The following is a 26,631-nucleotide window of genomic DNA, read 5'->3' as shown; positions in this document are numbered from 1 at the left end:
GTCATGATTTGGGCTTCCCTATGACACTGCATCTGAGTTAAAACTAAAATCAAAGAGCAGCATCAACATTCTGCTAAACTTCTTCATTTAAGAGGAATGAAAATCATAACTGAAGCATGAGTTCAAAATGTTTACCTCTCTTACACAAAATGAGCTCAAATCTGCTTTAACCTTTATTTGTTCTGATTTTAACTGTCATGATTTGGGCTTCCTTATGACACAGCATGTGATTTAAAATAAAGAGCAGCATCAACATTCTGCTAAACTTTTTCATATAAGAGGAAAGAAAATGTGATCAAAATGTTTATCTCACTCACAAAAAACATCCACAAATCCACTTAAACCTTTATTTGTTCTGATTTTAACTGTCATGATTTGGGCTTCCGTATGACACTGCATGTGATTTAAAAAAAAAAAAAAAGAGCAGCATCAACATTCTGCTAAAGTTCTTAATTTAAGAGGAATTAAAATCACAACTGAACCATGAGAACAAAATGTTTACCTCTCACAAAAACTAGTTCAAAGATGTTTATCCTTTGTTTGTTCTGATTTTAACTGTCATAATTTTGGGCTTCCCTATAACACTGCATCGGAGTAAAAAAAAAAAAATAGCAGCATCAATAATCTGCTAAGTTTCTTAATTTAAGAGGAATGAAAATCACAATTGAAGCATGGATCAAAATGTTTACCTCTCTTACACAAAATGAGCTCAAATCCGCTTTAACCTTTATTTGTTCTGATTTTAACTCCCATGATTTGGGCTTTCTTATGACACAGCATGTGATTTAAAAAAAAGAGCAGCATCAACATTCTGCTAAAGTTCTTAATCTAAGAGAAATGAAAATCACAACTGAACCATGAGATCAAAATCTCCATCAGCTCCATCAAATCCACCCTAACATTTCTTTGTTCTGCTTTTGTAGAAACACCGCTGGCTTTAAAGAGCTTCTAGCCCCCACAGCTCAACGCATGACAGAGACTGAAGAAGGACACTAAACACCGGTTTCCACAAAAACACACAGCGCACACGGTCAAAACATTCATCAACTTTATTGATGTATGAGCACATAAGTAACTGTGTTTGAACGATGGCAACTTGTGTTCGCGGTTCAAACACTTTCCAGGTTGCCAATGATAAATGTCGCCCCCTACAGGCTTGTATTAGTGCTTACGACGCATGCACACATTGGCTGTTGATCTCAAGAAGACTGTGGTGTTTCTTTGGCAAATAATAAATTGCATGACTCGAATACCATAAAAACGCGCTATTGGGTTTGGTTTGCTTCGTGTTAATCTCAGCGTGTCGCCCACATGCACGTTACTCCGCTGTCGAATACAAACCAGCGATTTTCTCCGAATTTACCGTACAAGATGATGTCTGAACCGCCTCAGTCTTGAACACATTTGTGCGTGCGTGCGTGCGTGTGTGTTAGTTATAACTTAAACAACAGCGTCTGCCCCGCCGCAGACATTCAGCTTTAGATTTTCAGAGAGCGTATATACTGAGAACGTCTACAAATGGAAATGAAAGGAATGATGAATAAATTATTTCGCTTTGCTTTGATTCTAGTTATGCTTGTCTATTCTTTTAAAATCGGTGCATGGATGAGTGTCGACTTGAGTAAGTGGTCAAACTATACTATAAGGTTCCATTAGGTCATATGTTTACTAACAAGAACAAATTATGACCAGTCTGGACAGCATTTATTAACGTTAATTAAAGGGATAGTTCACGCCAAAATTTTACTTGCCTCACTATTTACTCTCCCTCAAGTGGCTACAAACCTGAGTTTCTTCTGTAATACACAAAAGCAGATATAAACCTGTATCCATAGAATAAACAAACACTATGGAAGTCGATGGTTACAGTTTTCAACATTTTTCTAAATATCTTCTTTTGTGTTCAATAGAAAAAAATCTTAGAAATGTTTGAAACTACTAAAAGGTGAACAATGTGAGGTGAATTATCCCTTTAATGCACTGTGCCTTAACAAGGCTGACTATATTTTCAATGAATACTGCTAACAAAGATGAATAAACACAATCTTGCATGTATTTTTCATTGTTTGCTCATGTTAGTAAATACACTAACTTATGGAACCATATGGTAAAGCGTATATCTATATATACTGTGTTTGTGTGTTCAGTTCACTATAATATGATGATTGTGGATTGAATCTGTCCGACAAAAGGGAATCTTAATATTTCCCCTAACAAAACAAAACAAAACAAACAAATCAAAACCTTGCAAAGAATTGTGGGACTACTGGTGGGCGCACTGAACACCAGGACCATGTGGACCTCCTTCCTCGTCGGAGCTGTCGTTGTACGCTTCGCGCCGGTGTCCACCTGATGACCCCTGACTCATGTCAAAGTCCTGCAGATCCACTTCCTCTGTGTCGGCTGAGATGACAGGGACTTCTGTACGAGACGGCAGCAGATCCTCCAACTCCTGCAGAAACACACACACAGATGAAAAACGCTTCCTCGGTGGGTCTAGGTGAGAAGATGGAGATTTTGGATGAAGACGTTCAATCGAAGACCTAGTAGTAAGTCATTTTGGAAAGCATTTCTATGACTTTTATCTGTCAGACAAACACAGTTGTAGTAGTTTTACATTTTATCTTTCTCCTGCAGGAACACACACAAAAACTTTTTGGATGAAGACGTTCAATCGTAGACCTAGTAAGTCGTTTTGGAAAGCATTGTATCAGCGCTTAATTTCCATGCAAAACGCGCCAGAGACCAACAATGAAAGCGAGACATGTCTTTTACGGGGATTGTTTCATATGGATTTATTAATCATTCTTACTGTTCAATGAATAAAAACTGTCGTAGATTATTATAAGATGCAAAACCCTGTCACTGCACGACAGTTGCACCTTTAGCAAACCTCCTAATTCCTGCAGCATAAAGACTTTGATTGTTTATGAGCGTCAAAAGTGGCGGATCTGTTCAGTGTAATATTTGACTGCGTGTCACTGCATATCAAACGGCTAAACGATATAAAGCAATCTCCACTGTGCTGAGCGAGAGCGCTTCTTAAACTGAACAGCGCATCATCGATGACGCAAGCGTGCTCAGGCTCAAATGCATGTGAGTGTGGGCCGTCGGGAGGGGGGACAAGCGTGCTTCAGCCCGGTTCAAGCCAATTGTACATAGTGTGAGTACTTTAGTCACCCAACTATGACGACTTCCACTACTGTGAAACCCAGAAATGTGACTGATGAGGCATTGTGAAAATATTTTCTAAGGAACTGTTGAAAAACTCACCGATAGTTTCTCCGTGCTGATCCAGCCGTTCTCAGGAAACTGCACGTCAAACTTGATGAACAGATCTCCTTTCTCAAACGGGTTTCTGTACTGAGGCATTCCTTCCCCCCGCACAACCCTTATAGAACCTGACAACAAACCAAGACCAGGATTCTTACTCATTTTTCAAAGTCAAATTCAAGCTCTTTCCATGTCCATATTCAAACTTTTCCAGCACTTTACAAGCACGGCAGATTACATATTTACATCCTTCATACTTCATTATATCAGATGTTATTTGTTATCAAATTTTATATAGTATAAATAATAATATAGTATTAGTATAATATTAGGGAAAATTTTGATGGTATGTTTGCCCCAAACCCAACGTTAAATTACTCTCTTATACTCTCATATACTCATATCTATATACATGTAAACAAATAAATAAATAAAGGCAGATTATGCTACAGGCATATGCATGTATCTGTTTTATTCAAATAGTTAATTATTATTACCTATTTAGTGACAAATTATTATGAAAGTAACACGATTACATTTTCAGACACTTTATCTAAAATTGAAGCACTTTTCAAACCTTGATTAAGCGCTAGAATAAAATTGATGCATTTACAAGAATCACCAGCACCTTTAATAACCCTGCAACGCAACTTCTCACATATATTTAGTGAACACATAAAACAATCATGCTCACCTGGCTCTATGACTTTGCCAGGAGGATATTTGATGACGAGGTGCCGCCCGTCGAGGTGTGTAAGCATGAACTGAAAACCACACAGCGCCTCCACCAGACCAATCTTGTGGCCAATGTGCAGATCATTCCCATCACGACGAAATTCCTGGACAAAAAAATACAAAGAGATCATAGTCTTTAACAGTAGCAGAACCAAGCATTTCAATGCTTTTATTCCCATTAGCACAAACATTCTTATTATGCAAAGCACAGCACATCCTGACAGCAAACAAGTCATTTAATACTGCTTGCTGCATTTCTTCAAATATAATTGTTATGCATTTTTAAGTATATTTGCATATATGCAAATTAATCAAGGGTACCCTGATCATTTCTGAAAACAATATTCGTGGGTCAACTTCATAGTCATTCATTCTTTTTTTAGGCTTAGTCTCTTTATTACTCTGGGGTCGCCACAGCAGAATGAACCGCCAACTTATCCAGCATATGTTTTATGCAGCGGATGCCCTTCCAGCTGCAACCCATCTCTGGGAAACATCTATACACACTCCTTCACACTCATACATTACGGACAATTTAGCCTACCCAATTCACCTACATAGCATGTCTTTGGACTGTGAGGGAAACCGGAGCACCTGATGGAAACCCACGCCAACGCGGGGAGAACATGCAAACTCCACACAGAAACACCAACTGACCGAGCCGAGGCTCGAACCAGCGACCTTCTTGCTGTGAGGCGTCAGCACTACCTACTGCGCCACTGCGTTGCCCACATCATATTCATATTAAATTAATTATAACAAACCTCGAACAAATTACGTTTTTATATATCATTGATTTTCAAAAGATTTAAGATTAAATTTGGTGCCAAAATACGATGACAGTATTGTTTTCAAAAATGAGCCGTTTTCATGTAAATTAAAGGCAAATGCATAAAGGTTTTCTGTTTTTAGCTTTGATTTCAAAAGTGAAATCAAACTGAAATGCTCTGTGCAGAAACAATATTTTAATGCACAATATGGCCTGTAATTTAACAGTAATATTGAAAATATTCATTCATTCATTTTCTTGTCGGCTTAGTCCCTTTATTAATCTGGGGTCGCCACAGCGGAATGAACCGCCAACTTATCCAGCACGTTTTTAGACAGCGTATGCCCTTCCAGCCGCAACCCATCTCTGGGAAAATATGTGTTTTAATATTTTTTATATTAAAATAGGTATCTAAAATATTTGATATACTTATAATATATAAAATAAATCTTTTATTTATTTAATCTTTTATGCATAATATGCTGGTAATTTGAACAGAATTGCTAAAAATGTGTTTTACTAATAAAAAAAGAAGAAGAAAATATTTATATAAAGCATAATATTTGATATTTATATAAAATAAACTAAATATTTTATTAATAAATATTTAATTAAATACTTTTAATTAAATAATTAAATTATCCTTAGCATTTGGTTTGGTTTCAAGCCATTGTGATGTAAATTAATGACCAAATGCAAAAAATCTGTTTTTAGCATTTATATCAAAAGTGAAACCAAGCAGAACTCCTCTATGCAGAAATAATGATTTTTTTATGCACAATACGGCCTGTACTAACAGTAATACTGAAAATATTTATTTTAATAATAAAAAAATGATAAAAATATTTGTATAAAATATTGTATATATTTACATAAAATAAAATAAATCCTTTATTAATAAATATTTGACTAAATAATTTCTATTTAATCATTAAAATTATCTTTAGCCATTGGTTTAGCTCAGTGGTTCTCAATTTTTTTTCATCAAGTACCACCTCTCTCCACCTCTCAAAAATAGTCTCTCCAAGTACCACCAAAATGAGCAGAATTGAAATACAGTAGTGTAGTAGGCCCAGTAAAGCAGCTACAACTCTGCACAGTTAAAAAAAAACATGGCAAATTACCTCAGAAATATAGCCTGTATGTCATATATGGCATATTATATACATCATTTTTGATTAATTTTGAAATATATGTAGCATGTACATGTAATATTTCATTCCTCCGCGTACCACTAGTGGTACACGTACCACAGTTTGAGAACCACTGGTTTAGCTCTTAAAGGTAATTATCACTTTCATTCTAACCATTGTATTTTATACCAGTGGTTCTCAAAGTGTGGTACGTGGGCTTACTTCTAGTGGTATACGGAGGACTCACTGAGCAATGAAAGAAAAAAATCAATACAATTGTAATCATTTGATGCGTATGATAACACCGATGTGATCGCCATTGGCTGTTCTCTAAAGTTTACTTTAGTGCATCGCGTCATCATCTGCTAAAAATTAATCCAACTGCCGCAGAACTAGAGAAAGAGGTGCGTGGTGCTTGCAGAGCAGGTATGCACCAGAGCAGTGGTCTTTAACCCTCAGGCCACTGACCGGCACCAGTCTGTAGATCAATTGGTACCGGGCCACACATAAAAATCACGACCTTCTGAATGATCTTCTATCTTGAAAAATCTTTAATATTGAAAAATGACCATATTCTCTTGTTGCATCTCTGTCACTTCAGTGCCAAAATTAACCCACAGGCTAGCAAAATGAGTAAGAACTGCCAATGAATCTATCCGCAACCCACTTGTCAACAAATCAGGTAAATCCAGCATGTATGTGCAAGAAGAAGATCAACTGCTGTAGATCGCAAATGATGGCGGCTGTTCATTTCCATGCACAAGTTCGAAATTTAAAATGAAGGCGCAAGCAGCACGTCGCGCTTGAGTATTCCAGGGTTACCAAGTTGAAAACATCTTAACTTTACTGAATGCCGGACCACGAGTCACGTGACAAGAACCAACTGATCAGCTTCAAATGTCGTTGGACTAATTATCTCAGACAAACACAGAACACCCAAACACTGCAGTGCTTTTTAATTCTCTCCATAAATAAAACTTGTATCAGAGTGCAGCAATGTTCTGTCAGCTTGACATCCTCTGAGAAAAACGGGTTCCCTTGCAATCTACCTACAAGTTAATGTTTAGATTTCAAAAAGTTTTACAAATATGTCATTTGTACAGGCAACATGTATTTCCAAATTTATCAAACATTGTAGAAATATGAATATGACTTTGCCTCGTTTTCGAACTGTGCAGTGCTGTAGCTGCTTAATTTAGCCAGCGCTCATTTATTTCAATACTGGTCATTCTGGTGGTACTTGGAGAGACTATTTTTTTTCTGAGGTGATACTTGGTGAAAAAAGTTTGAGAACGACTGTTTTATACCATATAAAGGATTTATAAACATAAGCTTGAACATAATGGAATAAAAATCATCAATTGGTATGATCCCCACACTGTGTGTGTATTGTACCTCATGATCTTTCTCCTGCAGCACCAGTATAATGTCTCCAGGCTCTGTATTAGGCGACTGGTCTGCTTCTCCGCTGAACGTGATCTTCTGTCCATGTTTCATTCCTTTATCCACATGCACCTCCAAGACCTTCACCTCTTTACACACTTTACGACCGTCACACTCTTTACAGCGGTCTTTCTCGTGGATCACCTCACCTACAAACACATCATCAGGTTAATAAAGTTCTTCACAAGTTCTTTTAACGCATGCATATAGTAAATAAAAGTGATTGTTTACCCTCTCCATTGCAGTCGGTGCAGACGGACTGCATCTGCTGGACCATGCCAGGAGCCAGCTGTCTGATCATGATCCTCATGCCACGGCCCCGACATGTGCTGCACTTCTGCACAGCGCCCGTTTTTCCACCCTGACTGAGAATCAGAATCACAATTGTGTTTATTGCAATGTAAGTGAAACGATTTGACTTTGCTACTATTATTTCCAATAATTGTTTTAACCCTTAAATTATGATGCATACAACACTTACCCATTGCAGGCGCTGCAGAGGACGTTCTTGCTTAGTTGTAGTTTGGTTGTTTTTCCATTGTACAGGTCCTCCAATGACACCCTAAAGGGTATTTAAAAATGTACATTTTGCATTATTTTGATGCACTGTCCATTATAACTCACCACCTCTTAACAGCAAACAATAACTGGAATATTGCATGAAGATAAATTTATCATAAAAAAGTATTTTTTTTAATTAATTGTTTTTTTTTTATTACCGCTTTCTATTGAGACTTTCTAAGTTGTTTATACACTTACCGGCCACTTTATTAGGTACACCAGTTTAACGGCTTGTTAACGCAAATTCCTAATCAGCCAATCACATGGCAACAACTCAATGTATTTAGGCATGTAGACATGGTCAAAACGATCTGCTGCAATTCAAACCGAGCATCACAATGGCGCAGAAAGGTGATTTAGGTGACTTTGAACGTGGCATGGTTGTTGGTGCCAGACGGGCTGGTCTGAGTATTTCAGAAACTGCTGATCTACTATGATTTTCACGCACAACCATCTCTAGGGTTTACAGAGAATGGTCAGAAAAAGAAAAAAAAAATATCCAGTGAGCAGCAGTTCTGTGGGCGCAAATGCCTTGTTGATGCCAGAGGTCAGAGGAGAATGGCCAGACTGGCTCGAGCTGATAGGAAGGCATCAGTAACTCAAATAACCACTCATTACAACCGAGGTATTCAGAAGAACAATCCAACCTTGAGGGGGATGGGCAACACGTCCAACCTTGAGGGGGATGGGCAACAGCAGCAGAAGATCACACCGGGTGCCACTCCTGTCAGCTAAGAACAGGAAACTGAGGCTACAATTCACATAGGCTCACCAAAATTAGACAATAGAAGATTGGAAAAACATTTCTTGGTCTGGTGAGTCTCGATTTCTGCTGCAACATTTAGATGAAAAGGTCAGAATTTAGTGTCAACAACATGAAAGCATGGGATGTGGTGGAACGGGAGATTTGCATTATGAATGTGCCGACAAATCTGCAGCAACTGCTTGACGCTCTCATGTCAATATGGACCAAAATCTCTGAGGAATATTTCCTGTGCCTTGTTGAATCTATGCCATGAAGGATTAGGCAGTGTTGAAGGCAAATGGAGGTGCAACCCGTCACTAGTAGAGTGTACTTCATAAAGTGGCGGTGAGTGTAAATGCATAGACTAATTTTTATTTTAAAGGCATAGTTCCTTCAAAAAATAAAAATTTACCCACTATTTACTCTCCCTCAAGTGCTTATAAACCTTTATTGGATTCTTATTTTGAATGACTTTTCTTTTTATTCTGTTAAACATAAAAGAAGATATTTTGAAGAAAACTGAAAACCTGTAACCATTGACTTCCATAGTAGGAAAAACAAATACTATAGAAGTCAATGGTTACCAGTTTCCAGCATTCTTCAAAATATCTTCTTTTTGTGTCCAGGAGAATAAACAAACTCAAACAGGTCTTGAACAGGTGATGAGAGAGTAAAAATGACAGTTTTCATTTTTGAGCGAATAATTAGTTTAGAGGACATTTTGACATTGTTAACTCTATTTTAGTGCTTTTAATGACTTGATATTAATATTTCAGGTTCTTCTGCTTTTGTTTTTATATTAACTCACTTCAGAGGATGTATCATGTCCTCTCCTCTCCGTCGGCCACCATTTCGGCTCTTGCTGCTCTGGCCGCCCATAAAGCCGAACAGACCTCCACCAAAGATGTGAGAGAAGATGTCCTCCATTCCGGCTCCGCCACCACCACCCTCACGCAGACCCTGTTCCCCATAGCGATCATACAAGTCCTTCTTCTCCGGGTTGGTCAGTACCTCATACGCAAAACTGATCTCCTTAAACTAACATAAAAGAACAGAATGTTGAATTACAAGTATTACTTCGTTAATGGCTTTCAGAACTTGTGTTTTTATAAAATGAACATTCACCTTGTCACCTGCATTGGGGTTTTTATCAGGGTGGTATTCTTTTGCCAATTTCCGATATGCCTAAGAAAATGAAAACACAAAAAACATCACTTATTAGTACTTATTATAACAAGCAGTATTAATACTCAGAGACAGAGTCAAGTTTGATACTCTGTCTGAGTAAAGATCATCTACTACTGATTTACAATGACACAAAAAAGAAAATACTGTGGTAAATACTAGGCATGCTCTGATCAGGATGTTTGCAGCCGATACAAAGTACTGATTCCTTGTCATGGTGATCGGCCGATACAGAGGTGCATAAAGCACATTTTCCCTCTAAGTATAATACTTAAGTGGAGATCTCTCCTTACCTCAGAGAATTTATGAAGGATGCTGTATATAATCCCTTAAACATGTCTCTTATAACCATTTAGTGTGGACATCTCATAATCAGAAGCAGCTTTACAGAAAATAATAGATCAAACAGATGGAAACATTATAAGAAAAATGACTAACAAAGCAATCTAACAACTAACAAAGCAGCTGGATAATCATTGGCCAATAAAAGTCATTCCAATAAGCTGTATAAACAGAGGCCGCACCACATATATGTGTTTTAGCTGCTGTGTTGGGCCGCAGCGCTCACTCCCACCCCCCAAACACCATTTACCTCCTCACGTGTTGTAGCACTGCTGATGTGCGCATGTGCATCTTCCTCTGCATGTAAACAAACCCCTGCAATCGGTTCATGAGATCGGCCAGATAGGCGAGTACCAATCGAGTCTTCATGAAAAGTGATTATCATATGATACGGATTTCGAGCCGTTCGATCGGAGCATTTGTTGTAGGGCTGGGTAATTAATCGGAAAAAAATCGACATTCAGAACCTTTAATCGATCTAATTTTTCCAGGATGATTTTTTTAAATTACCTTTACACTTCTGTGGCCACTTAGCAGCCACATCTGATCTCTGGTCAAGTAGGACGATAGACCCATTTGTAAGCCTTACTTTGCACTACACTGGTGATGATTGGAAGCTGCAAAGGAGATGCCTTTAGATGTTGATGTTGATTAAATAATCATAATTAGTAGATAGTGTGCTTTCCTTCAATTAATCTAAAATCAAGTAATGCACCCTTACTTATTATATTTATTTATTTATACAAAATCTGACTTCCCAGAGATGGGTTGCAGCTGGAAGGGCATCCACTGCTTAAAACGTGCTGGATAAGCTGGCGGTTCATTCCGCTGTGGCGACCCCGGATTAATAAAGGGACTAAGCCGAATGGAAAATGAATGAATGAAAACCTGACAGTGAACTATGAGGGCAAAAAAAATAAATAATAAATAAAATAATCGTTCATTAATCATAATCGAGTTAAAATGTTCCATTAATCGAGATTTTGATTTTAGGCCAAATCTCCCAGCCCTAATATCTAGTAAATACTATTCTAAAGTAGTATTAATAGTCTAATACTTTCCTAAAGGTAACCAAATAACCATCTGGCAACTACCCAGTTTACCCTAGCAACCAAATAGAGCAAAATGCTTTGATTTATAATTCATTTATAACTATCCAATTATAAATGCTTTATAAATAAACAATTTAATTAGAAAGTAAACATTTTATTATGTTACTAAAAGTAATAATGAAAGTGACAAGTTACATAATTTTTTTATGTATACATTGGGTCTTCCACAATCAAAATTATTAATTAAAAAAAGTTACATAATTTTAAAATATTATGCGTGTCAAACTTGAATTAAACATTCCCAAATCCCAATCCTGGTAATACATTTTATAGTCATAATATTAAACACTTTAACAGCATTAAATTTGCTTTCTACGTATATTAAAAAAGTATCACATTTTCATATACAAGAGCAATTCCATGCAAATGTTAACTTTGCCATAAAAGAAATTTTGTTTTTGCAATAAATGTTGAAACTGTTTCTGTGTTTTTTGTGTAAGCAACTATTTTACAGTGCTTTAAAAATACTCAAAAATGTCTCCGTTAATGTTTTCAAGGAATTAAATTTGATTTACCAAAATCACACAAGAGCCAATTTCGCACCTGTCACATCCATAACGCAGGGGTGTCACATCAATAACAAAGCTTTTTCCTCATTAATGCAAAAATGTCAAATAAAATAAAATCAATCGTTTTTGTTCTATAGTGAGCCAACTCTTATGCTTTTGATTATCATTATTTATTTTGGGTTTTGCAGTTTCATTCACAGAATTTTTACAAAGTATGTGGTAGACTGTAAACTCGCAACCTTTTTTGTCACATCCATAACACATGCTTATTTTCCTCATTTAAAATATAGAAAATGGTTACAGATTGATATTTTTCTGGTCCTTCAACTGGTTAACATAACATAATGTTAACAAACTTTCTCTGTGAATTTAGGTTTTGAGACTTTTCTGCAAACGTCACATCCATAACGCTGGAAATGCTCACTATCAATTTTATACTATACTATAAAATATAAATATTTATGCTGACAACAAAATAGGAGGTCTCATCAGTAATTATATAGCACGTCACAAAGCTTAAAATTTGGTTGAAAACCTTTCTAATTTGAACTCTTGCTCCCCTACAAATTAAACTAATGCCATATGCCATTACTGAGCCAAAGACCCCAATCCCCCTCCCCAACATCTGACTGATCAAAGCAAGCAGATTTCAGAGCTTGAACAAAACCCATCAGGCCATTTCCCTCTAAGCACATCACATGGCATTGTGCCTTTTCTTCAACCTACTGGCTTCAAATTCACAGAAGTATTTCCTTCATGTAGATCTAGTGTGTGTGATACCTCCTGATAACCCACATAACTGAAGATCTCGCTCTGAATTCTGAAATCCTTTGTGTGCACACTGTCAACAACAACAACAAAAGGCCAACAGAACACTCAAAAACAACCTGAGCATTAAAACTAGAGCCTGTTTACCTTCCATACAAAGGACTGAACACAAACATTGAATGATTCTCATCTAGAAAATAGCCAACACAACACGTTCACACTGGATTAAGCATCACTAGGTCAAAGCATATGAGCTGGTTAGCTAAGCATCTACGCTGAACTGGAGCAGCACCTTTCAGCTGTCCGCAGCACCTGGCTAGCAGACTTACGACACTACAAATGATAAACAAAGCACAATTTTGACGGATTATCTCCCAGATCCATCCCTAAATCATTCAGATGAAGGCCTCAGTTGAGGATTTGAGCAAAACACAGCAGCAGCTCCCAACACGCAGCATCTATTCCGCGTCACGCGCATCTCCGGTTTTATAACTTACACGATACGCAGGGCGGAAAACCGCGCGTCTAAGGTTACCTTTTTGAGCTCGTTTTCGGAGGCTGACGGAGATACTCCGAGGAGGTCGTAGAGTTTTGTGTCTGCGACGTTCGCCATGTCTGCAGACCCAGTGCAGCAGCTGCGCGAGGAGGAGCGGAGAGAGCGAGAAAAGCCGGCTGCGTGACGTCACGTGCGCGCGCGCGTCTGACAGGGCGGTGCGCGCACTCGCTTGCACTCCTGCGCCACACCAGTGTTTGTTTTATATATTAAACGAATGAAACATATTTAAACATATATTAAACATTCTCTGTTCCTATTTTGTAGATGGTTTATTGCCATACGATGCCTCGAGTATAAAAATAAAAAGTCTTGAAAATCTCCTAGTATCCGAGGACGATTTTAATTTAACGTTAATTTCTGGTTTATTTTTCTACAAATGTCTTTTTAAAATCTAAATAAAGGATTTTAAAAGTTTAATATTTAATCGTTCGCCTTAATTCATTTAATTAGATGAGGAAAAACGCCAAATGGTTTAAGTAACCACAATAAAGTTAAATTTAAAGTTACACTGCATTATATTATATAGTAAGTTCATGTATTTTTGTAATGTACAATTAAATATTACATTAAATATGTAAATGTGTATGTTTTTTTATTTTAATAAATTGTAATAAGATGTAATAAATTGAAACTATGTATGATTTTAAAATATAATTTTATGTTGGTGCATTTGTTTGTTTATTTTAAAAACTTTTTAACTATATATATATATATATATATATATATATAGTTAACAAGTTTTTAAAATAATATATAATAATAATAATAGTTTTTAATATATATATATATATATATATATATATATATATATATATATATATATATATATATATATACTAAAATAAATGTAATATTTTATTTTACATATACATAAAACAAATAAAAATTACTTCTGTTTAACATAATATTCAAATACATAATTTCCTTTAATTTCCGAGTAAAAATAGAAATATAAGAAATATATTATAGAAGCATGATATAATATTATTAGATTGAATATATATAATAAGGGTATAATTATTTTATTAAAGTAACCATTTAAAACTATTTAAAAAGACAATTAAAAACACATTAACCATTAAAAAAACATTTTAAAAGAAATGTCCTCATATCCTCAAACATTTCTAATGTTACAGTCCTTCAATAATTAACAGGAGCGGTATTTTCCCTTCCACAAAACTGATTGTAAATGGAACCGATCCCCAGGCGCGTCCACACGCACATCATCATGCGCGTACACGTCTCATGGTCGGCCATTTTGACTTGAGAAATAATGTCAAAATCTTTTTCTGCTCACAGTTTAAAGCTCTGAAGGGGCCCTTGTTGAGGCAGGGCTGGTGAAGGAGGGAGGACACCGGGGATCTGTGGATGCAGGACGATGCATCGCACACCGAATTTCAGCACATCTCCTCTCTGACAGCCTCCAGGACAGCTCTGATCACAGATTGCTGTTTGTCTGACATCTCCAAGTGTTTCTGGTAAGTTCACAGCAGTTCATTTGTTGACTGTAGTGTTATTTAATACCGTTAATGTGGCAGTCGATCATTTCCGATTGACATAGCAAGCGCGTTTATGACCTGCATATGGACCCACGTGACATCACGAGCAATTATTAAATAAAAAACTAAGATTATGTTAAACAGAAATGCATTTCACCTTGAAGTGTGTGCTCGTATTACAGCCTTCGAATATTCAAATAAAATAGCTGTGCGTGTTGATATGGTCTCGACATGCTTCTTGAGTATGTTTACTTTAGTTTATGCAAATGATTTTAATACGAATTGAACGCTTTTGGCAGAGGAGGCATTTGTAATGCTTTGCAACATCCAGTAAACGGCATGCAAATTCCCAGCGTTCTGATTGGTGCGCAGAGTCTCGCCTCTGCGTTCTGATTGGTGGATTCATGGACAGTGACACTGAGCGACGCCTCTCTGTGTGTCTGTCTGACATTGATCTTGAACGAAGGATTTGATTTCGCCTCGTTGAGTTAAAGACGTTTACTGTGTATTTTAGTGGAAAATATCGTGGTAATGAGGGGAACTGTACAGACGCCAGATTGTCATTGAATACTCGTAGAATCACGCGACCGTGGGCGTGAAGTGTGTGTTGGACTCGTTGGACTGTATGATTTGATCTTTCTCACACACACATGTTGATCTCTGCAGCATTTCTGCATTCACCAGAACACACAGTAAAATAAACTCAGATGAATTTAGATATTTAGGCAAACATTCACATTTAAATACATGTATGTTTGTGTTTTTTATTTCTATTTTGACCTTTTACTATCTGCTTGTCTATATATTTTTCTGTTGTTCATTCTACCCTTTCTATTTATCTATTCTATCTGTCTATCATTGTATTCTGTGTATCTGTCATTTTATTGACCCATCATCTATCTGTCTGTCTGTAATTAACATAATTATATACAATGGTATGTAATAAAACGACAGATATTTCTGTCAATTTAGGGAGATAGATTGTTGTTTTCCCATGTCTGTCTCTTGGCCTTTCAATTTATCTGTCCGTCTGTCATTTCATTGTTTTGACAGCCTGTCTTTCTGTCAGTTTTATTATCTATCTATCTATCTATCTATCTATCTATCTATCTATCTATCTATCTATCTATCTATCTATCTATCTATCTATCTATCTATCTATCTATCTATCTATCTCTATTGTTCTATATCATTCAATTGTTCTATGTATTGTTATAACATTCAATTGTACTATCTAATATTCTATCTTACTATCTATTATACTATCTATCGTTCTATCTAATGTTCTCTCATTCTATCTATCGTTATAGTTCTATGTATCATTCTGTTGTTATATCTTACGTTCTATTGTTTTATTTAACGTTTTGTTTTTATCTTTTGCTCTATTTAACGTTCTATTGCTGTATCTAACATTCTATTGCTCTAGCATTCTATCAATCGTTCTATGTAGTGTTCTATTGTTCTATATATCGTTCTATTGTTTTATCTAACATTCTATTGCTCTATCTGTTGTTCTATCCAACATTCTATTGTTCTATCTAACATTCTCTCACTCTTAAGGTTCTATCTAATGTTCAATCGTTCTATCATACTATCTATTTTTCTATCTATTGTTCTATCTGTCATTCTAGTGTTCTGTCTATCGTTCTATTGTTCTATCTGTTTTTATTTAACACTGTCATTCTATCTATCCTTCAAGCTAACATTCATTCTATCTATCGTTCTTAATGTTTTAATATTCTATGTATCATTCTATTGTTCTAACATTCTATTGCTCTCTATCTATCTATCTATCTATCTATCTATCTATCTATCTATCTATCTATCTATCTATCTATCTATCTATCTATCTATCTATCTATCTATCTATCTATCTATCTATCTATCTATCAATTTATTGTTCTATCTAATGTTCTATCGTTCTGTCTAACATTCTATTTAATGTTCTATCGTTCTATCTAATGTTCTATCGTTCCGTCTATTGTTCTATCTAATGTTCTGTCTATCATTCTATTTAATGTTCTATCATTCTATCTATTGTTCTATGAATTGCCATTGTGTATGAAATGTGCTATATAAATAAACTTGCCTTGCCTTGCCTTGCCTATCTATCATTCTATCTGATGTTCTATTGTTCTATCTAATGTTCTATCGTTCTATCTATCGTTCTATCTAATTTTCTATCGTCCTAACATTCTTTAGTTCTATAGTTCTATTTATTGTTTTATCTATCATTCTACCTATCATTCTATCTATCGTTCTGTCTATCCTTCTATCTAATGTTCTGTCTATCGTCCTATTTAATGTTCTATCTAACGTTCTATCATTATCTAACGTTCTATCATTCTATCTAATGTTCTGTCTAATGTTCTATCGTTCTATCTAATGTTCTATCTATCCTGCTATCTGATGTTCTATCGTTCTATCTAATGTTTTATCATTCTAGTATCTATCATTTTATCTAACAATCTTTCATTCTTGTAACGGTATGAATTTTTCACGGTATGATAATCGTCTAAAACAATACCACGGTTTGACGGTTTCGCGGTATACGGTATGTTACAAATGTTACAAAATAATAGAACAGTGAAGCAAATTTGACTTTTTCCAAATAATATATTTTTAGTTACTATAAACAACACCACTTACAATGAACAAATAAAAATAAGAAAATAATAAATAATGTGTCAAAGTCCAAATAAAGTCCAAATAAACATGGTGCAAATCCTCAGTAAAAAAATAGATATACATATTTACTATACTATAAATAGTTACATAACGAAACTAGATTCAATATGGAACATCCTTAGGTTTTATGTGCCAGCATGGATATGGTTGTCTGTGGATATGGATTTGGATATGGTTGTCTGCAATGCAGACAAACAGCTGCATCTTCATTTGCGTCTTTTGAAAACAGCAAGAGCAGCAGTTCGTCTTTGCTGTGTCACTGTTTTGTCATGTTTCTGTGCTGCTGTGCATGCAAAAGTACTTAGTATGAGAATTATTTCATGCAAAACTTTTTTTTTTTTTTGCGTTTTATTTAGCCGCGCATAAATGTATGCCTATCTCTCATTCCGTGTTGTTCAAAAAGCTCATTGTTTGGTCCACAAACAAAAGCGAAACCTATGCTTATTGGTTGTGATATAGCGAGTTTGAACCAATCTGGGCATGGAGGAGGGACAATGCATCAATGTATCATGTCTGATTTGTCCGGAGACACAGTGACGAGCGTTTCTTTGTCAAATCAGCGTTGTCAAATGTTGATGACGTAACCGCACTGATTCCGGAGCCTCTGAAAGTCTGCGAATGTTATGTGATACAGCACTGGAAAGCTGAGATTCTCTTCTTAATGCCAATCTTTGAATTGTATGAATCGGATCAGCGGATCAAAAGTTATTAAACATTTAAGAGCAATACTTATTTTTAGCCGCGGGCGGCTGTCTCGGTCTTTAAGGGTTAAAACCGTTGATATGCAATTGTTCATGGTATGATAATCGTGCACGTTCAAATCGTGGTAAACCGTCATACCGGTATATTGTTACAACCCTAAATTCTAACATTCTATCATTCTATGTATCGTTCTATTGTTCTATTTATTGTTCTATCTATCATTCTATCTATTGTTCTCTCTGTCGTACTGTTGTTCTCTTTATCATCCTATTGTTCTATCTAGCATTATATCGTTTAAGCTAACAATTTATTTATCGTTTCATCTAATGTTCTGTCTATCTACCTCTGTCTGTTTTGTCATTTTATCTATCATTTTATGGTTTGATTGTTCACTCTGTCTATCTCTATCATTCTGTTTAATGATGTCTAATGCTGCAGAAGTCATAAGCATTATTTATATATTCAATAGTACATATAAAAGTGAATATAATCTTGTATAACGAGTCATACAGTGTCTGTAGGTGCTAGAACTCTGCTGACACATGATTTTCATCTTTATAAATGAGTGTGTGTTGTAAATAGATGGATTACAGTAATGTGATGTAGTCTAGGAGGTTGGCGTCTGACCTCACATCCGCTCCAGAATCTGATTAATCCTATTATAAGACTTAAAAAAAAAAAAAAAAAAAAGAGTATGCTGCTTTCTGTGGGTGTGCGAGCAGCTTCTCGTGTGCTTAAACAAGAGCCCAAATTCAGGTCGTATTATTGGACCGTGATGTGGCTTAATTCAAATGTGCATGTCATGCTTCTCTGGCTCATCTGATGGCCTGGGTGTCTCATTGCTCTTGGTCATTTCTTGATGACTTGTCTTTGTGTCTTGTAGGTGTTGTGAGACGGCCCCAGTGGATGGATGTGCTATCTGACCACTGACCACTGAAAAACCAGTGTGTGTAAACTGGTCTCTGCATCTCAACTGAGGAAACCCATTATCTGGCTGAAGGTAATTTACTCTTTAATTTGTTGCTTATTGAGTGAATAGGAAACATTCACAGCATTATCTGCTATGTAATTGGCTGATTAAATATTTATGTTAAAGTCTGTGTAAAATCAAAATGTACAATGTTTATTTATTACTAGGGCTGTCAAATGATTAAATAAATTAATGTAATTAATCACACTTTTTTTGTAATTAATCATGATTAATCACGGAACGCCTTATTTATTACTGAAATAAAAACTTTCCCTGGTCCTATCTAAAATTCAAATGGCATGTAAGTGCCATTTGAATTTCAAAACAATCAATGCCAATAACAAACAAAAAGGATTTCCATGTTGGATTCTAAGTGGACTACACACACACAGATTCATCAACGTGCACAATCGCGTTTATCAAATTTGCTTAAACTAAGCGTTCTAAACTATGGATGTATTTTACAAGCAAGGATTCTGACACAGCAACGTGAAGCAGACGCTTTACAAAGGTTGCGTGTAGGGGGAAACATGTCAAACATATGAAATGTGAGGGCTCCTGGAAGTAGCTTAAAGGCAGAGAATTGGGCTGTCTTTGACAGGTTGCAACTTCATCTGCCACTTTTACTGAGTACATTTACATGGACACCAATACTCCGCTTTTATGATTAAGATAATATTGATTAAGAGTCTACCATGTAAGCAGCGGTTTTTGATTACCTTAAAGGATCACGCGAGTCCTGAAATGCGGAGGTTTTTGTTTCCGTTCGCCATGCGGTATCAAATTCTATTAAAACATCCTGAATGATAATATGCTGAATGAGAGTGAACTGCTGAACTGCAGTTACAGTCTAAAGAATAAAAATGAAATACCCGAAATTGCATGAAACTCTGGAGGAAAAGCAGGATAGCCTGGTGATGCGACATTAATTGTTTTATACTCCTTCTTAAAGCGTGTCCTTGGTCTTATCCAAATTTCTTTGCACATTAATCAAACGCAGGGCCAAAGAAAGCTGATCTGGCACTCTAGGCAAATGGCAATCACTCCGACCTCAACCCGAAAGTGACTGGTTCACGGATGAAAGTGAAGGCTGATTTATACTTTGCGTCAAACACCGGCGTATGCTATGGCGCTGACGCATAGCCCTTGGCCGTGGCCGTCGCCGTCACTGACGTGCACCTCTCAAAAAATGTAACTACACGTCGCAACGACGCGTAGCGTAAGCTCTGTGATTGGTCGGCTTGGTAGCGCTGACGAGTTTGGGCGGGACCGAGAGCCGCGCGAATGGCGCGAACGATTGTTTACAAGTGTGGAGTCCCGTGAAGGAGCTCCGGATGGAAAGTTTTGTTTTGTGTTTACTTCATAGTTAAAGTTGTTGCACGTCCACCGTTTCCTGCCTCAAAATGAGCGAGTTTGAGCCACTTGTACATCCCAGAAGTGTTCAGGAAAAGCAAAAAAGCAGCGAAGAAACTCGACACATAGGAACATTCACACCTCACTGCCAACTAGCATTTCGGAAGTGTTAATGCAGACTGACAGAGACAGCGCGCAGAAGTATAAATGCACAGCCACACGCGTTGCATGCACCGTGGGTTACGCCGGTCACCTGACGCAGAAGTATAAATCAGGCTTAAGGACCGTGAGGGAGGGGGTGGGTGTAGAGGATGAAAGTGAGCACCGGGGGGTTTGCTCACTATTCTGCTGCCCAAGGCCTAGGTCGCCTCCATGCACACGCCGTCCCTGAACACACGTCAGCCACAACAGGAAATAAAAAAAACTGCAACTGTGTTATTTGCGTTAATTTTTTTATAAGCGTTAAATAATTCAAATTAATCACATGCGTTAACGCGCTAATTTTAACAGCCCTATTTTTTACACTTCATGGCAGATATTTGATTAAAAATGGAGAAATATAAAATAAATATGACTAAATTGTAAATCACTTAATCACCAAATCACTTTATGATCACTAAATAAAATGTAAAATGTAAATCTTGTACTTTCAAGATTGCAACTTTCCCATGATGCTGTTATTCATGGGTCTGTCTGCATCCCTGTAATGGATTTTAACATTGCGCTCAAATAATTGATGAAAAAGTCTTTGAAAACGTCTTTGCCAGGTTCACAGAACATAATATTTTACTAGATGTTTTTCAAGGTGCTAGTTTTCAGCTTAAACTGACATTTAAAGGCTTACCTGAGGTACATTAGTGTAATTACACTGCAAAAAATGCTTTTCTTGCTTAGATTTTTTTGTCTTGTTTCTAGTCTAAATATCTCAAATTTCTTATATCAAGAAGAATTTTCTAGATAAGCAAAACATATTGTCTTGTTTTGAGAAATAATATGCCAATATTAAGTGAGTTTTCCCTTAAAAGAAGCAAAATAATCTGCCAATGGGGTAAGCTAATTTTTGTCTAGTAACGCCCCCGACTTTACTGTATATATTGTCACATTGCACAGCCCTATGAGTGACTAATAGCTGCTCTCTGTCTGTCTCAGGCTCTCTCTCTCTCCCCCTCTCTCTCTCCTATAGACTGCAGGCATGTTCTGGAAGTTCAACCTAAACAACTCCTCTCAGGTGGAGAAGCTTTTGGAGAAGGAGGATTTGACTCTGCTGGAGCTGCTGGATGAAGATGACGTCCTGCAGGAGTGCAAGGCTCAGAACCAGCGGCTGCTCCTTTTCCTCACGCAGGACAGCAGCATCCTGGAGTTGGTCAACCTCATCACGCACGAGCCCCCTGCTGACCGGGAGGAGAAACTGCGCTATAAGTGAGTGCAGAGATGCTCTGGATTATCAACACTTCATAAGCGCATCTGAAATAAAGTGGCTTGAAGCTTGGATGAAAATACAGTAGTCGACATTTGAAGTGGTATCATCAAAACATTTCATCAAAATCCTGAACAACACCCATTTCTGTTTTAGGACAATTTTTGATCCACTTTAAATGTTGACCACTGTACATATTGATCAGTAATGCAATGTAGGGCCAGATTATTTTAACAGGTGATTTTGAAATGATTAGATCTTACTAAAAAGCATTTTAGGCCATTTTAATTAAAGATTAACCAATATTGATATTACTTCTGTGACCCATAACCATGAGGTGATCTATAACCATGGAGCGACACGGTGGCTCAGTGGTTAGCACTGTTGTCTCACAGCAAGAAAGTCGCTGGTTTGAGTCCCACCTCGGCAAGTTGGCATTTCTGTGTGGAGTTTGGATGTCCTCCCCGTGTTGGCGTAGGTTTCTCCGGTTTCCCCCATTGAATTGAATTAACTTAATTGGCCGTAGTGTATGTGTGTGTAAATGCGTGTGTATGGGTGTATCCAGTATTGGGTTGCAGCTGGATGGGTATCCGCTGTGTAAAACATATGCTGGATAAGTTGGTGGGTCATTCCGCTGTTGCGACCCCTGATACATGAAGGGACAAAGCCGAAGGAAAAAGAATGAATGACTCTTTAACCATGGTTGTTGCTAGGCCGATTTTAAGGTTTGGGCTAAAATTTGACTCGCCCCCTAAACCCCCCTCTCTTTTGCCTCTCAATTATTTGCATGTTAATGTGCCCAATGTGTTTGTTGTAGTTCCTTCAATGCAGTGCTCTTGTGTGCAAGTACAACTAAATCCATCTAAATAAATAAATAAACACTTAATATTTTATAATAATACATCCTAATAAGTTAAATCTAAATATTTATTTGTTTGATTTTTATTTTTTTTTATTCATAGATTAATAACCGAGGTTAATAATTATTCAGTATGCATCCTTGTGTTAAGTATTATTTTTTATGCTGTTTTAATATTTTATATTTATATGATCTGTTATTGGTTTTGTTTTAGTTAGCTGTTTAAGAGCATACGTTATGTGTCCTAATTTTTTTCCGTTAGATGTTCTGTCAAATTCTATTAATTCTAGAATAAATTCTATATGAGTAATATGAAACGTTCTGTTCTGTTAACGTTACATGTTAAATACTTTAGTTTGACTTTAACTTATTTTTTTTTGTAATTAAGTTTTATTTTATTACTTCAGCTACATTATACATGTATGTGTACATTGTAATTGATCAATTGGAAAAGTGGCAGAAGGTAGACTTATCTGATGAATCATCTTTTGAGCTGCATCCCAATCATCACAAATACTGAAGAAGACCTACTGGAACACACACGAACCCAAGATTCACATAGAAATCAGTCAAGTTTGGTGAAGAAAAAAATCATGGTTTGGAGTTACATTCAGTATGGGGGCGTGCGAGAGATCTGCAGAGTGGATGCCAACACCAACAGCCTGAGATATCAAGACATTTGTGCTGCCCATTACATTCCTCTACTAAATTCTTCAGCAGGATAGCGCTCCTCCTCATACTTCAGCCTCCACATCAAAGTTCCTGAAAGCAAAGAAGGTCAATGTGCTCCAGGATTGGCCAATCCAGTCACCAGAGATGAACATTATTGAGCATGTCTGGGGTAAGATGGAGGAGGAGGCATTGAAGATGAATCCAAAGAATCTTGATGAACTCTGGGAGTCCTGCAGGAACACTTTCTTTGCCATTCCAGATGACTTTATTAATCAGTAATTGGAGTCATTGCAGAGATGTATGGATGCAGTCCTCCAAGCTCATGGGAGTCAGACACAATATTCATTCTTTTTCCACAGCACCATGACTTTATATTCTGGACATTATTTCTGTTAATGACGAGAATTTTGTCTAAGAAAAGTCAGACGTCCTAAATAAATAATGAAAAATCAAGGCATAATCATATTTTTTTTTTGGTCAAATAAGCATAATTTAGAGGCTTTTTCCTTTCATATAAGCCACTTCTGATATCAAATGATCAACTAGAAGTCAAGTTATTATTTGTTCTTACTAAAACTTGGATAGGCGACAAGACTTTTGTCAGGTAGTGTATATGTATGTATATCTATATGTATGTCTATATACAAATGTATTCTTTATTTAAGCCTTTATTTACATGCCAAATAAGTGAATATTTTCAGCAGCAACACCTATATTGGACAGGTTGATTAAAGTGTCGTAATCAAAATTAAATAAATAAAAAATTCTAGAATCACAAATATTTTATAATTATTTAAATAAGTATCACCTGCTTGTCATTTTAAAAATGTATAGAAAACAGCGTCAATGAATAAAACACATTTCCAGAAGTTTTTCTGAAACATTTGGAGTGAATATTGAGCTTTATCTATTTTAATAAATCAGTCACTCACTTGTCATATATTGATTTTTCTCTCTGTGTCTGTCGTGCAGGTATGCTAATGTAGCTTGTGAGTTGTTGACGTGCGATGTGTCCCTCATCAATGATAAAGTGGGTGGAGACGAGTCTCTGCTGAACACACTGTACAGCTTCCTGGAGCAGAAGCCGCCGCTAAACCCCCTGCTGGCCTCCTTCTTCAGCAAGGCCATCGGAAACCTCATTACCCACAAGGCAGAGCAGGTGCACAAACATGCCCCACTGTGTTCAATCGAAAATCTTGCATGTGTTTCAGCTTTATATCTAGATTATTTGACTTATTAAAAACATATACAGTTGAAGTCAGAATTTTTAGCCCCCCCTCTATATTTTTTCTGGTTAACGAAGAGAAGATTTATTCAACACATTACTGAACATAATAGTTTTAATAACTCATTTCTAATAACTGATTTATTTATATCTTTGCCATGATGGCAGTAAAAAATATTTTACTTGATATTCTTCAAGATACTAGTATTCAGCTTCAAGTGACACTTAAAGGCTTAATTAGGTTAATTAGGCAAGTTAGGGTAATTATGTAAGTCATTGTATAATGATGGTTTATTCTGTACACAATGAAAAAAAAATTGCTTAAAGGGACTAGTAATATTGTCCTTAAAATAAGTTTTAACAAATTCAAAACTGCTTTTATTCTGGCTCTGGGTGCTCCGGTTTCCCTCACAGTCCAAAGACATGTGGTACAGGTGAATTGGGTAGACTAAATTGTCCGTAGTGTATGAGTGTTTATGGATGTTTCCCAGAAATGGGTTGCAGCTGGAAGGGCATCCACTGCGTAAAAACATGTGCTGGATAAGTTGGTGCTTCATTACGCTGTGGCAACCCCAGAATAATAAAGGGACTAAGCCAAAAAGAAAATGAATAAATGAATAATAATAATTAAATAAAAATAAAATAAAAAATATATATATAAACTGTACATTTAACAATCGACATTTATGGATTTAAACATAATAATAAATAATAATAATCAGTATATTTGTAATGATTCATTTATAATCATCTAGATGTGTGTGTGTGTGTCTCTCTCTCTCTCTCTCTCTCTCTCTCTCTCTCTCTATTTGCCTTATTGATCAGGTGATCAGTTTCCTAAAGGACAAGGAGGATTTTTTAGGGCAGGTGTTGAAACATTTGGACACGTCGGCTATGATGGATCTGGTGCTGCGTCTCATTAGCAGTGTGGAACCTGTCAGTTTCAGACAGGAAGTGCTTACTGTGAGTGCGCATACACTTATATAATGGACTGCACTTATATAAACTTTGTCCGATGGAAGAATCAACAGTTGAAATAATTAATATTTCTTGATGGTTTTCCAATATTTTTAATATGTATATGCAGTTACCCAAGATGGCGGCTTAGAGAACGGTCACGTTTATCAGACGGTGCATGCTTTCCCTGCTGAAAAATCCAGCTTAAACCAGCCTAGGCTGGTTGGCTGGTTTTAGCTGGTTGACCAGGCTGGTTTTAGAGGGGTTTTGGCCACTTCCAGGCTGGTTTCCAGCCATTTCCAGCCTGGTCTTAGCTGGTCAGGCTGGAAAATGACCAGCTAAATCCAGCTAAAACCAGCTTGATCAGCCTGGTTAAAGCTGGATATAGCTGGTTTTGGCTGGACTCCCAGCTTGGCTAGGCTGGTCAAGCTGGTTTTAGCTGGTCATCTCCCAGCCTGACCAGCTAAGACCAGGCTGGAAATGGCTGGAAACCAGCCTGGTAATGGCCAAAACCCCTCTAAAACCAGCCTGGTTGACCAGCTAAAACCAGCCAACCAGCTTAGGCTGGTTTAAGCTGGATTTTTCAGCAGGGTTGAGATTTAATTATCATTATTTTTGCCGGAGGAGCTCATTATCCTCTGTGTTATTTGCAGCACACTTTGCTATGAGTTTAGACGCATACTTTTTGAAGCAATCGATCGCCATGCCTCAACAGAACACAAAAAAATCCAACAAATCAGAGACAGAAAGTAACCGTCAGGATGATAATGCTACTATCACCTCTGATGCTAACACCAGTGTCCCTGATCCTGGCACGCGGCATGTTATTATGGAAATCACGGAAAACATCTTCAAAATAATCGATGAAAAGTTGAGTCCACTCTATAAACTATAGACCAATTACTAACCTACGTCACGCATGACGTCACACGGGTCCCCGGTTGCAAAAAACAGACAGGCTGCAATGGGAAAGATGTCGTGTTTTGCGGTAGGATGCCGAATTCGAGTCCAAAAATAGAAAACTTAACTTTTACCATACACCACACACTGCTTTAATACCGACTGCAGACGTCTTTGGCTAAATGGGAGCTGAATGAAGTGAGGAGCTAAGTAGAAATGCTGGAGTCTGCAGTTCTCATGTCATATCAGGTCAGTTTA

The 26,631-nt window shown here is 36.8% G+C and overlaps 4 protein-coding genes across 10 annotated transcripts in view; 3 read left to right on the top strand and 1 right to left on the bottom strand.

Annotated features, from left to right (window-relative positions):
* The window catches only part of LOC101882393 (uncharacterized), a 768,785-nt gene extending 767,221 nt beyond the window's left edge, over window positions 1–1,564 (top strand). For all 4 annotated transcript variants that reach the window (XM_087292842.1, XM_087292843.1, XM_087292841.1 and 1 more), the window contains one exon: window positions 924–1,564. In XM_087292842.1, the coding sequence (XP_087148968.1) occupies window positions 924–996 (73 nt within the window). In that variant the 3' untranslated portion in view covers window positions 997–1,564. The remainder of the gene's footprint in view (window positions 1–923) is intronic.
* cd9a (CD9 molecule a) overlaps window positions 1–23,200 on the top strand; it is a 297,612-nt gene extending 274,412 nt beyond the window's left edge. Inside the window, exon 8 of the transcript XR_015514160.1 lies at window positions 23,113–23,200. The gene's annotated coding sequence lies outside the window, so the exon portion shown is untranslated. The remainder of the gene's footprint in view (window positions 1–23,112) is intronic.
* Window positions 1,035–13,302, bottom strand: dnaja2b (DnaJ heat shock protein family (Hsp40) member A2b). The gene is given in 9 exon segments (NM_212665.1): window positions 1,035–2,452; window positions 3,274–3,401; window positions 3,968–4,112; window positions 7,306–7,502; window positions 7,585–7,718; window positions 7,835–7,915; window positions 9,468–9,697; window positions 9,785–9,844; window positions 13,111–13,302. Coding segments are annotated over 9 exon segments (1,242 nt in total). The 5' UTR covers window positions 13,189–13,302; the 3' UTR covers window positions 1,035–2,263.
* Window positions 14,462–26,631, top strand: part of ppp6r2b (protein phosphatase 6, regulatory subunit 2b) — a 40,799-nt gene continuing 28,629 nt past the window's right edge. For 2 of the 4 annotated variants that reach the window (XM_087292851.1, XM_087292849.1), the window contains exons 1-5: window positions 14,462–14,609; window positions 18,904–19,020; window positions 21,527–21,762; window positions 24,264–24,450; window positions 25,342–25,479. In XM_087292851.1, the coding sequence (XP_087148977.1) occupies window positions 21,536–21,762; window positions 24,264–24,450; window positions 25,342–25,479 (552 nt within the window). In that variant the 5' untranslated portion in view covers window positions 14,462–14,609; window positions 18,904–19,020; window positions 21,527–21,535. Of the gene's footprint in view, window positions 14,610–18,903; window positions 19,021–21,492; window positions 21,763–24,263; window positions 24,451–25,341; window positions 25,480–26,631 lie in introns of all 4 variants that reach the window. The other 2 variants (XM_087292850.1, XM_087292848.1) reach the window with 1 other exon arrangement.

The sequence above is a fragment of the Danio rerio genome, chromosome 18, assembly GCF_052040795.2.
Source record: "Danio rerio strain M-AB ecotype USA chromosome 18, GRCz13ab, whole genome shotgun sequence".
In the NCBI taxonomy this organism is placed as follows: Eukaryota; Metazoa; Chordata; class Actinopteri; order Cypriniformes; family Danionidae; genus Danio; species Danio rerio.
Note: the sequence above shows the minus strand (reverse complement) of the source record. Positions and strands in the feature narration are given on the sequence as shown.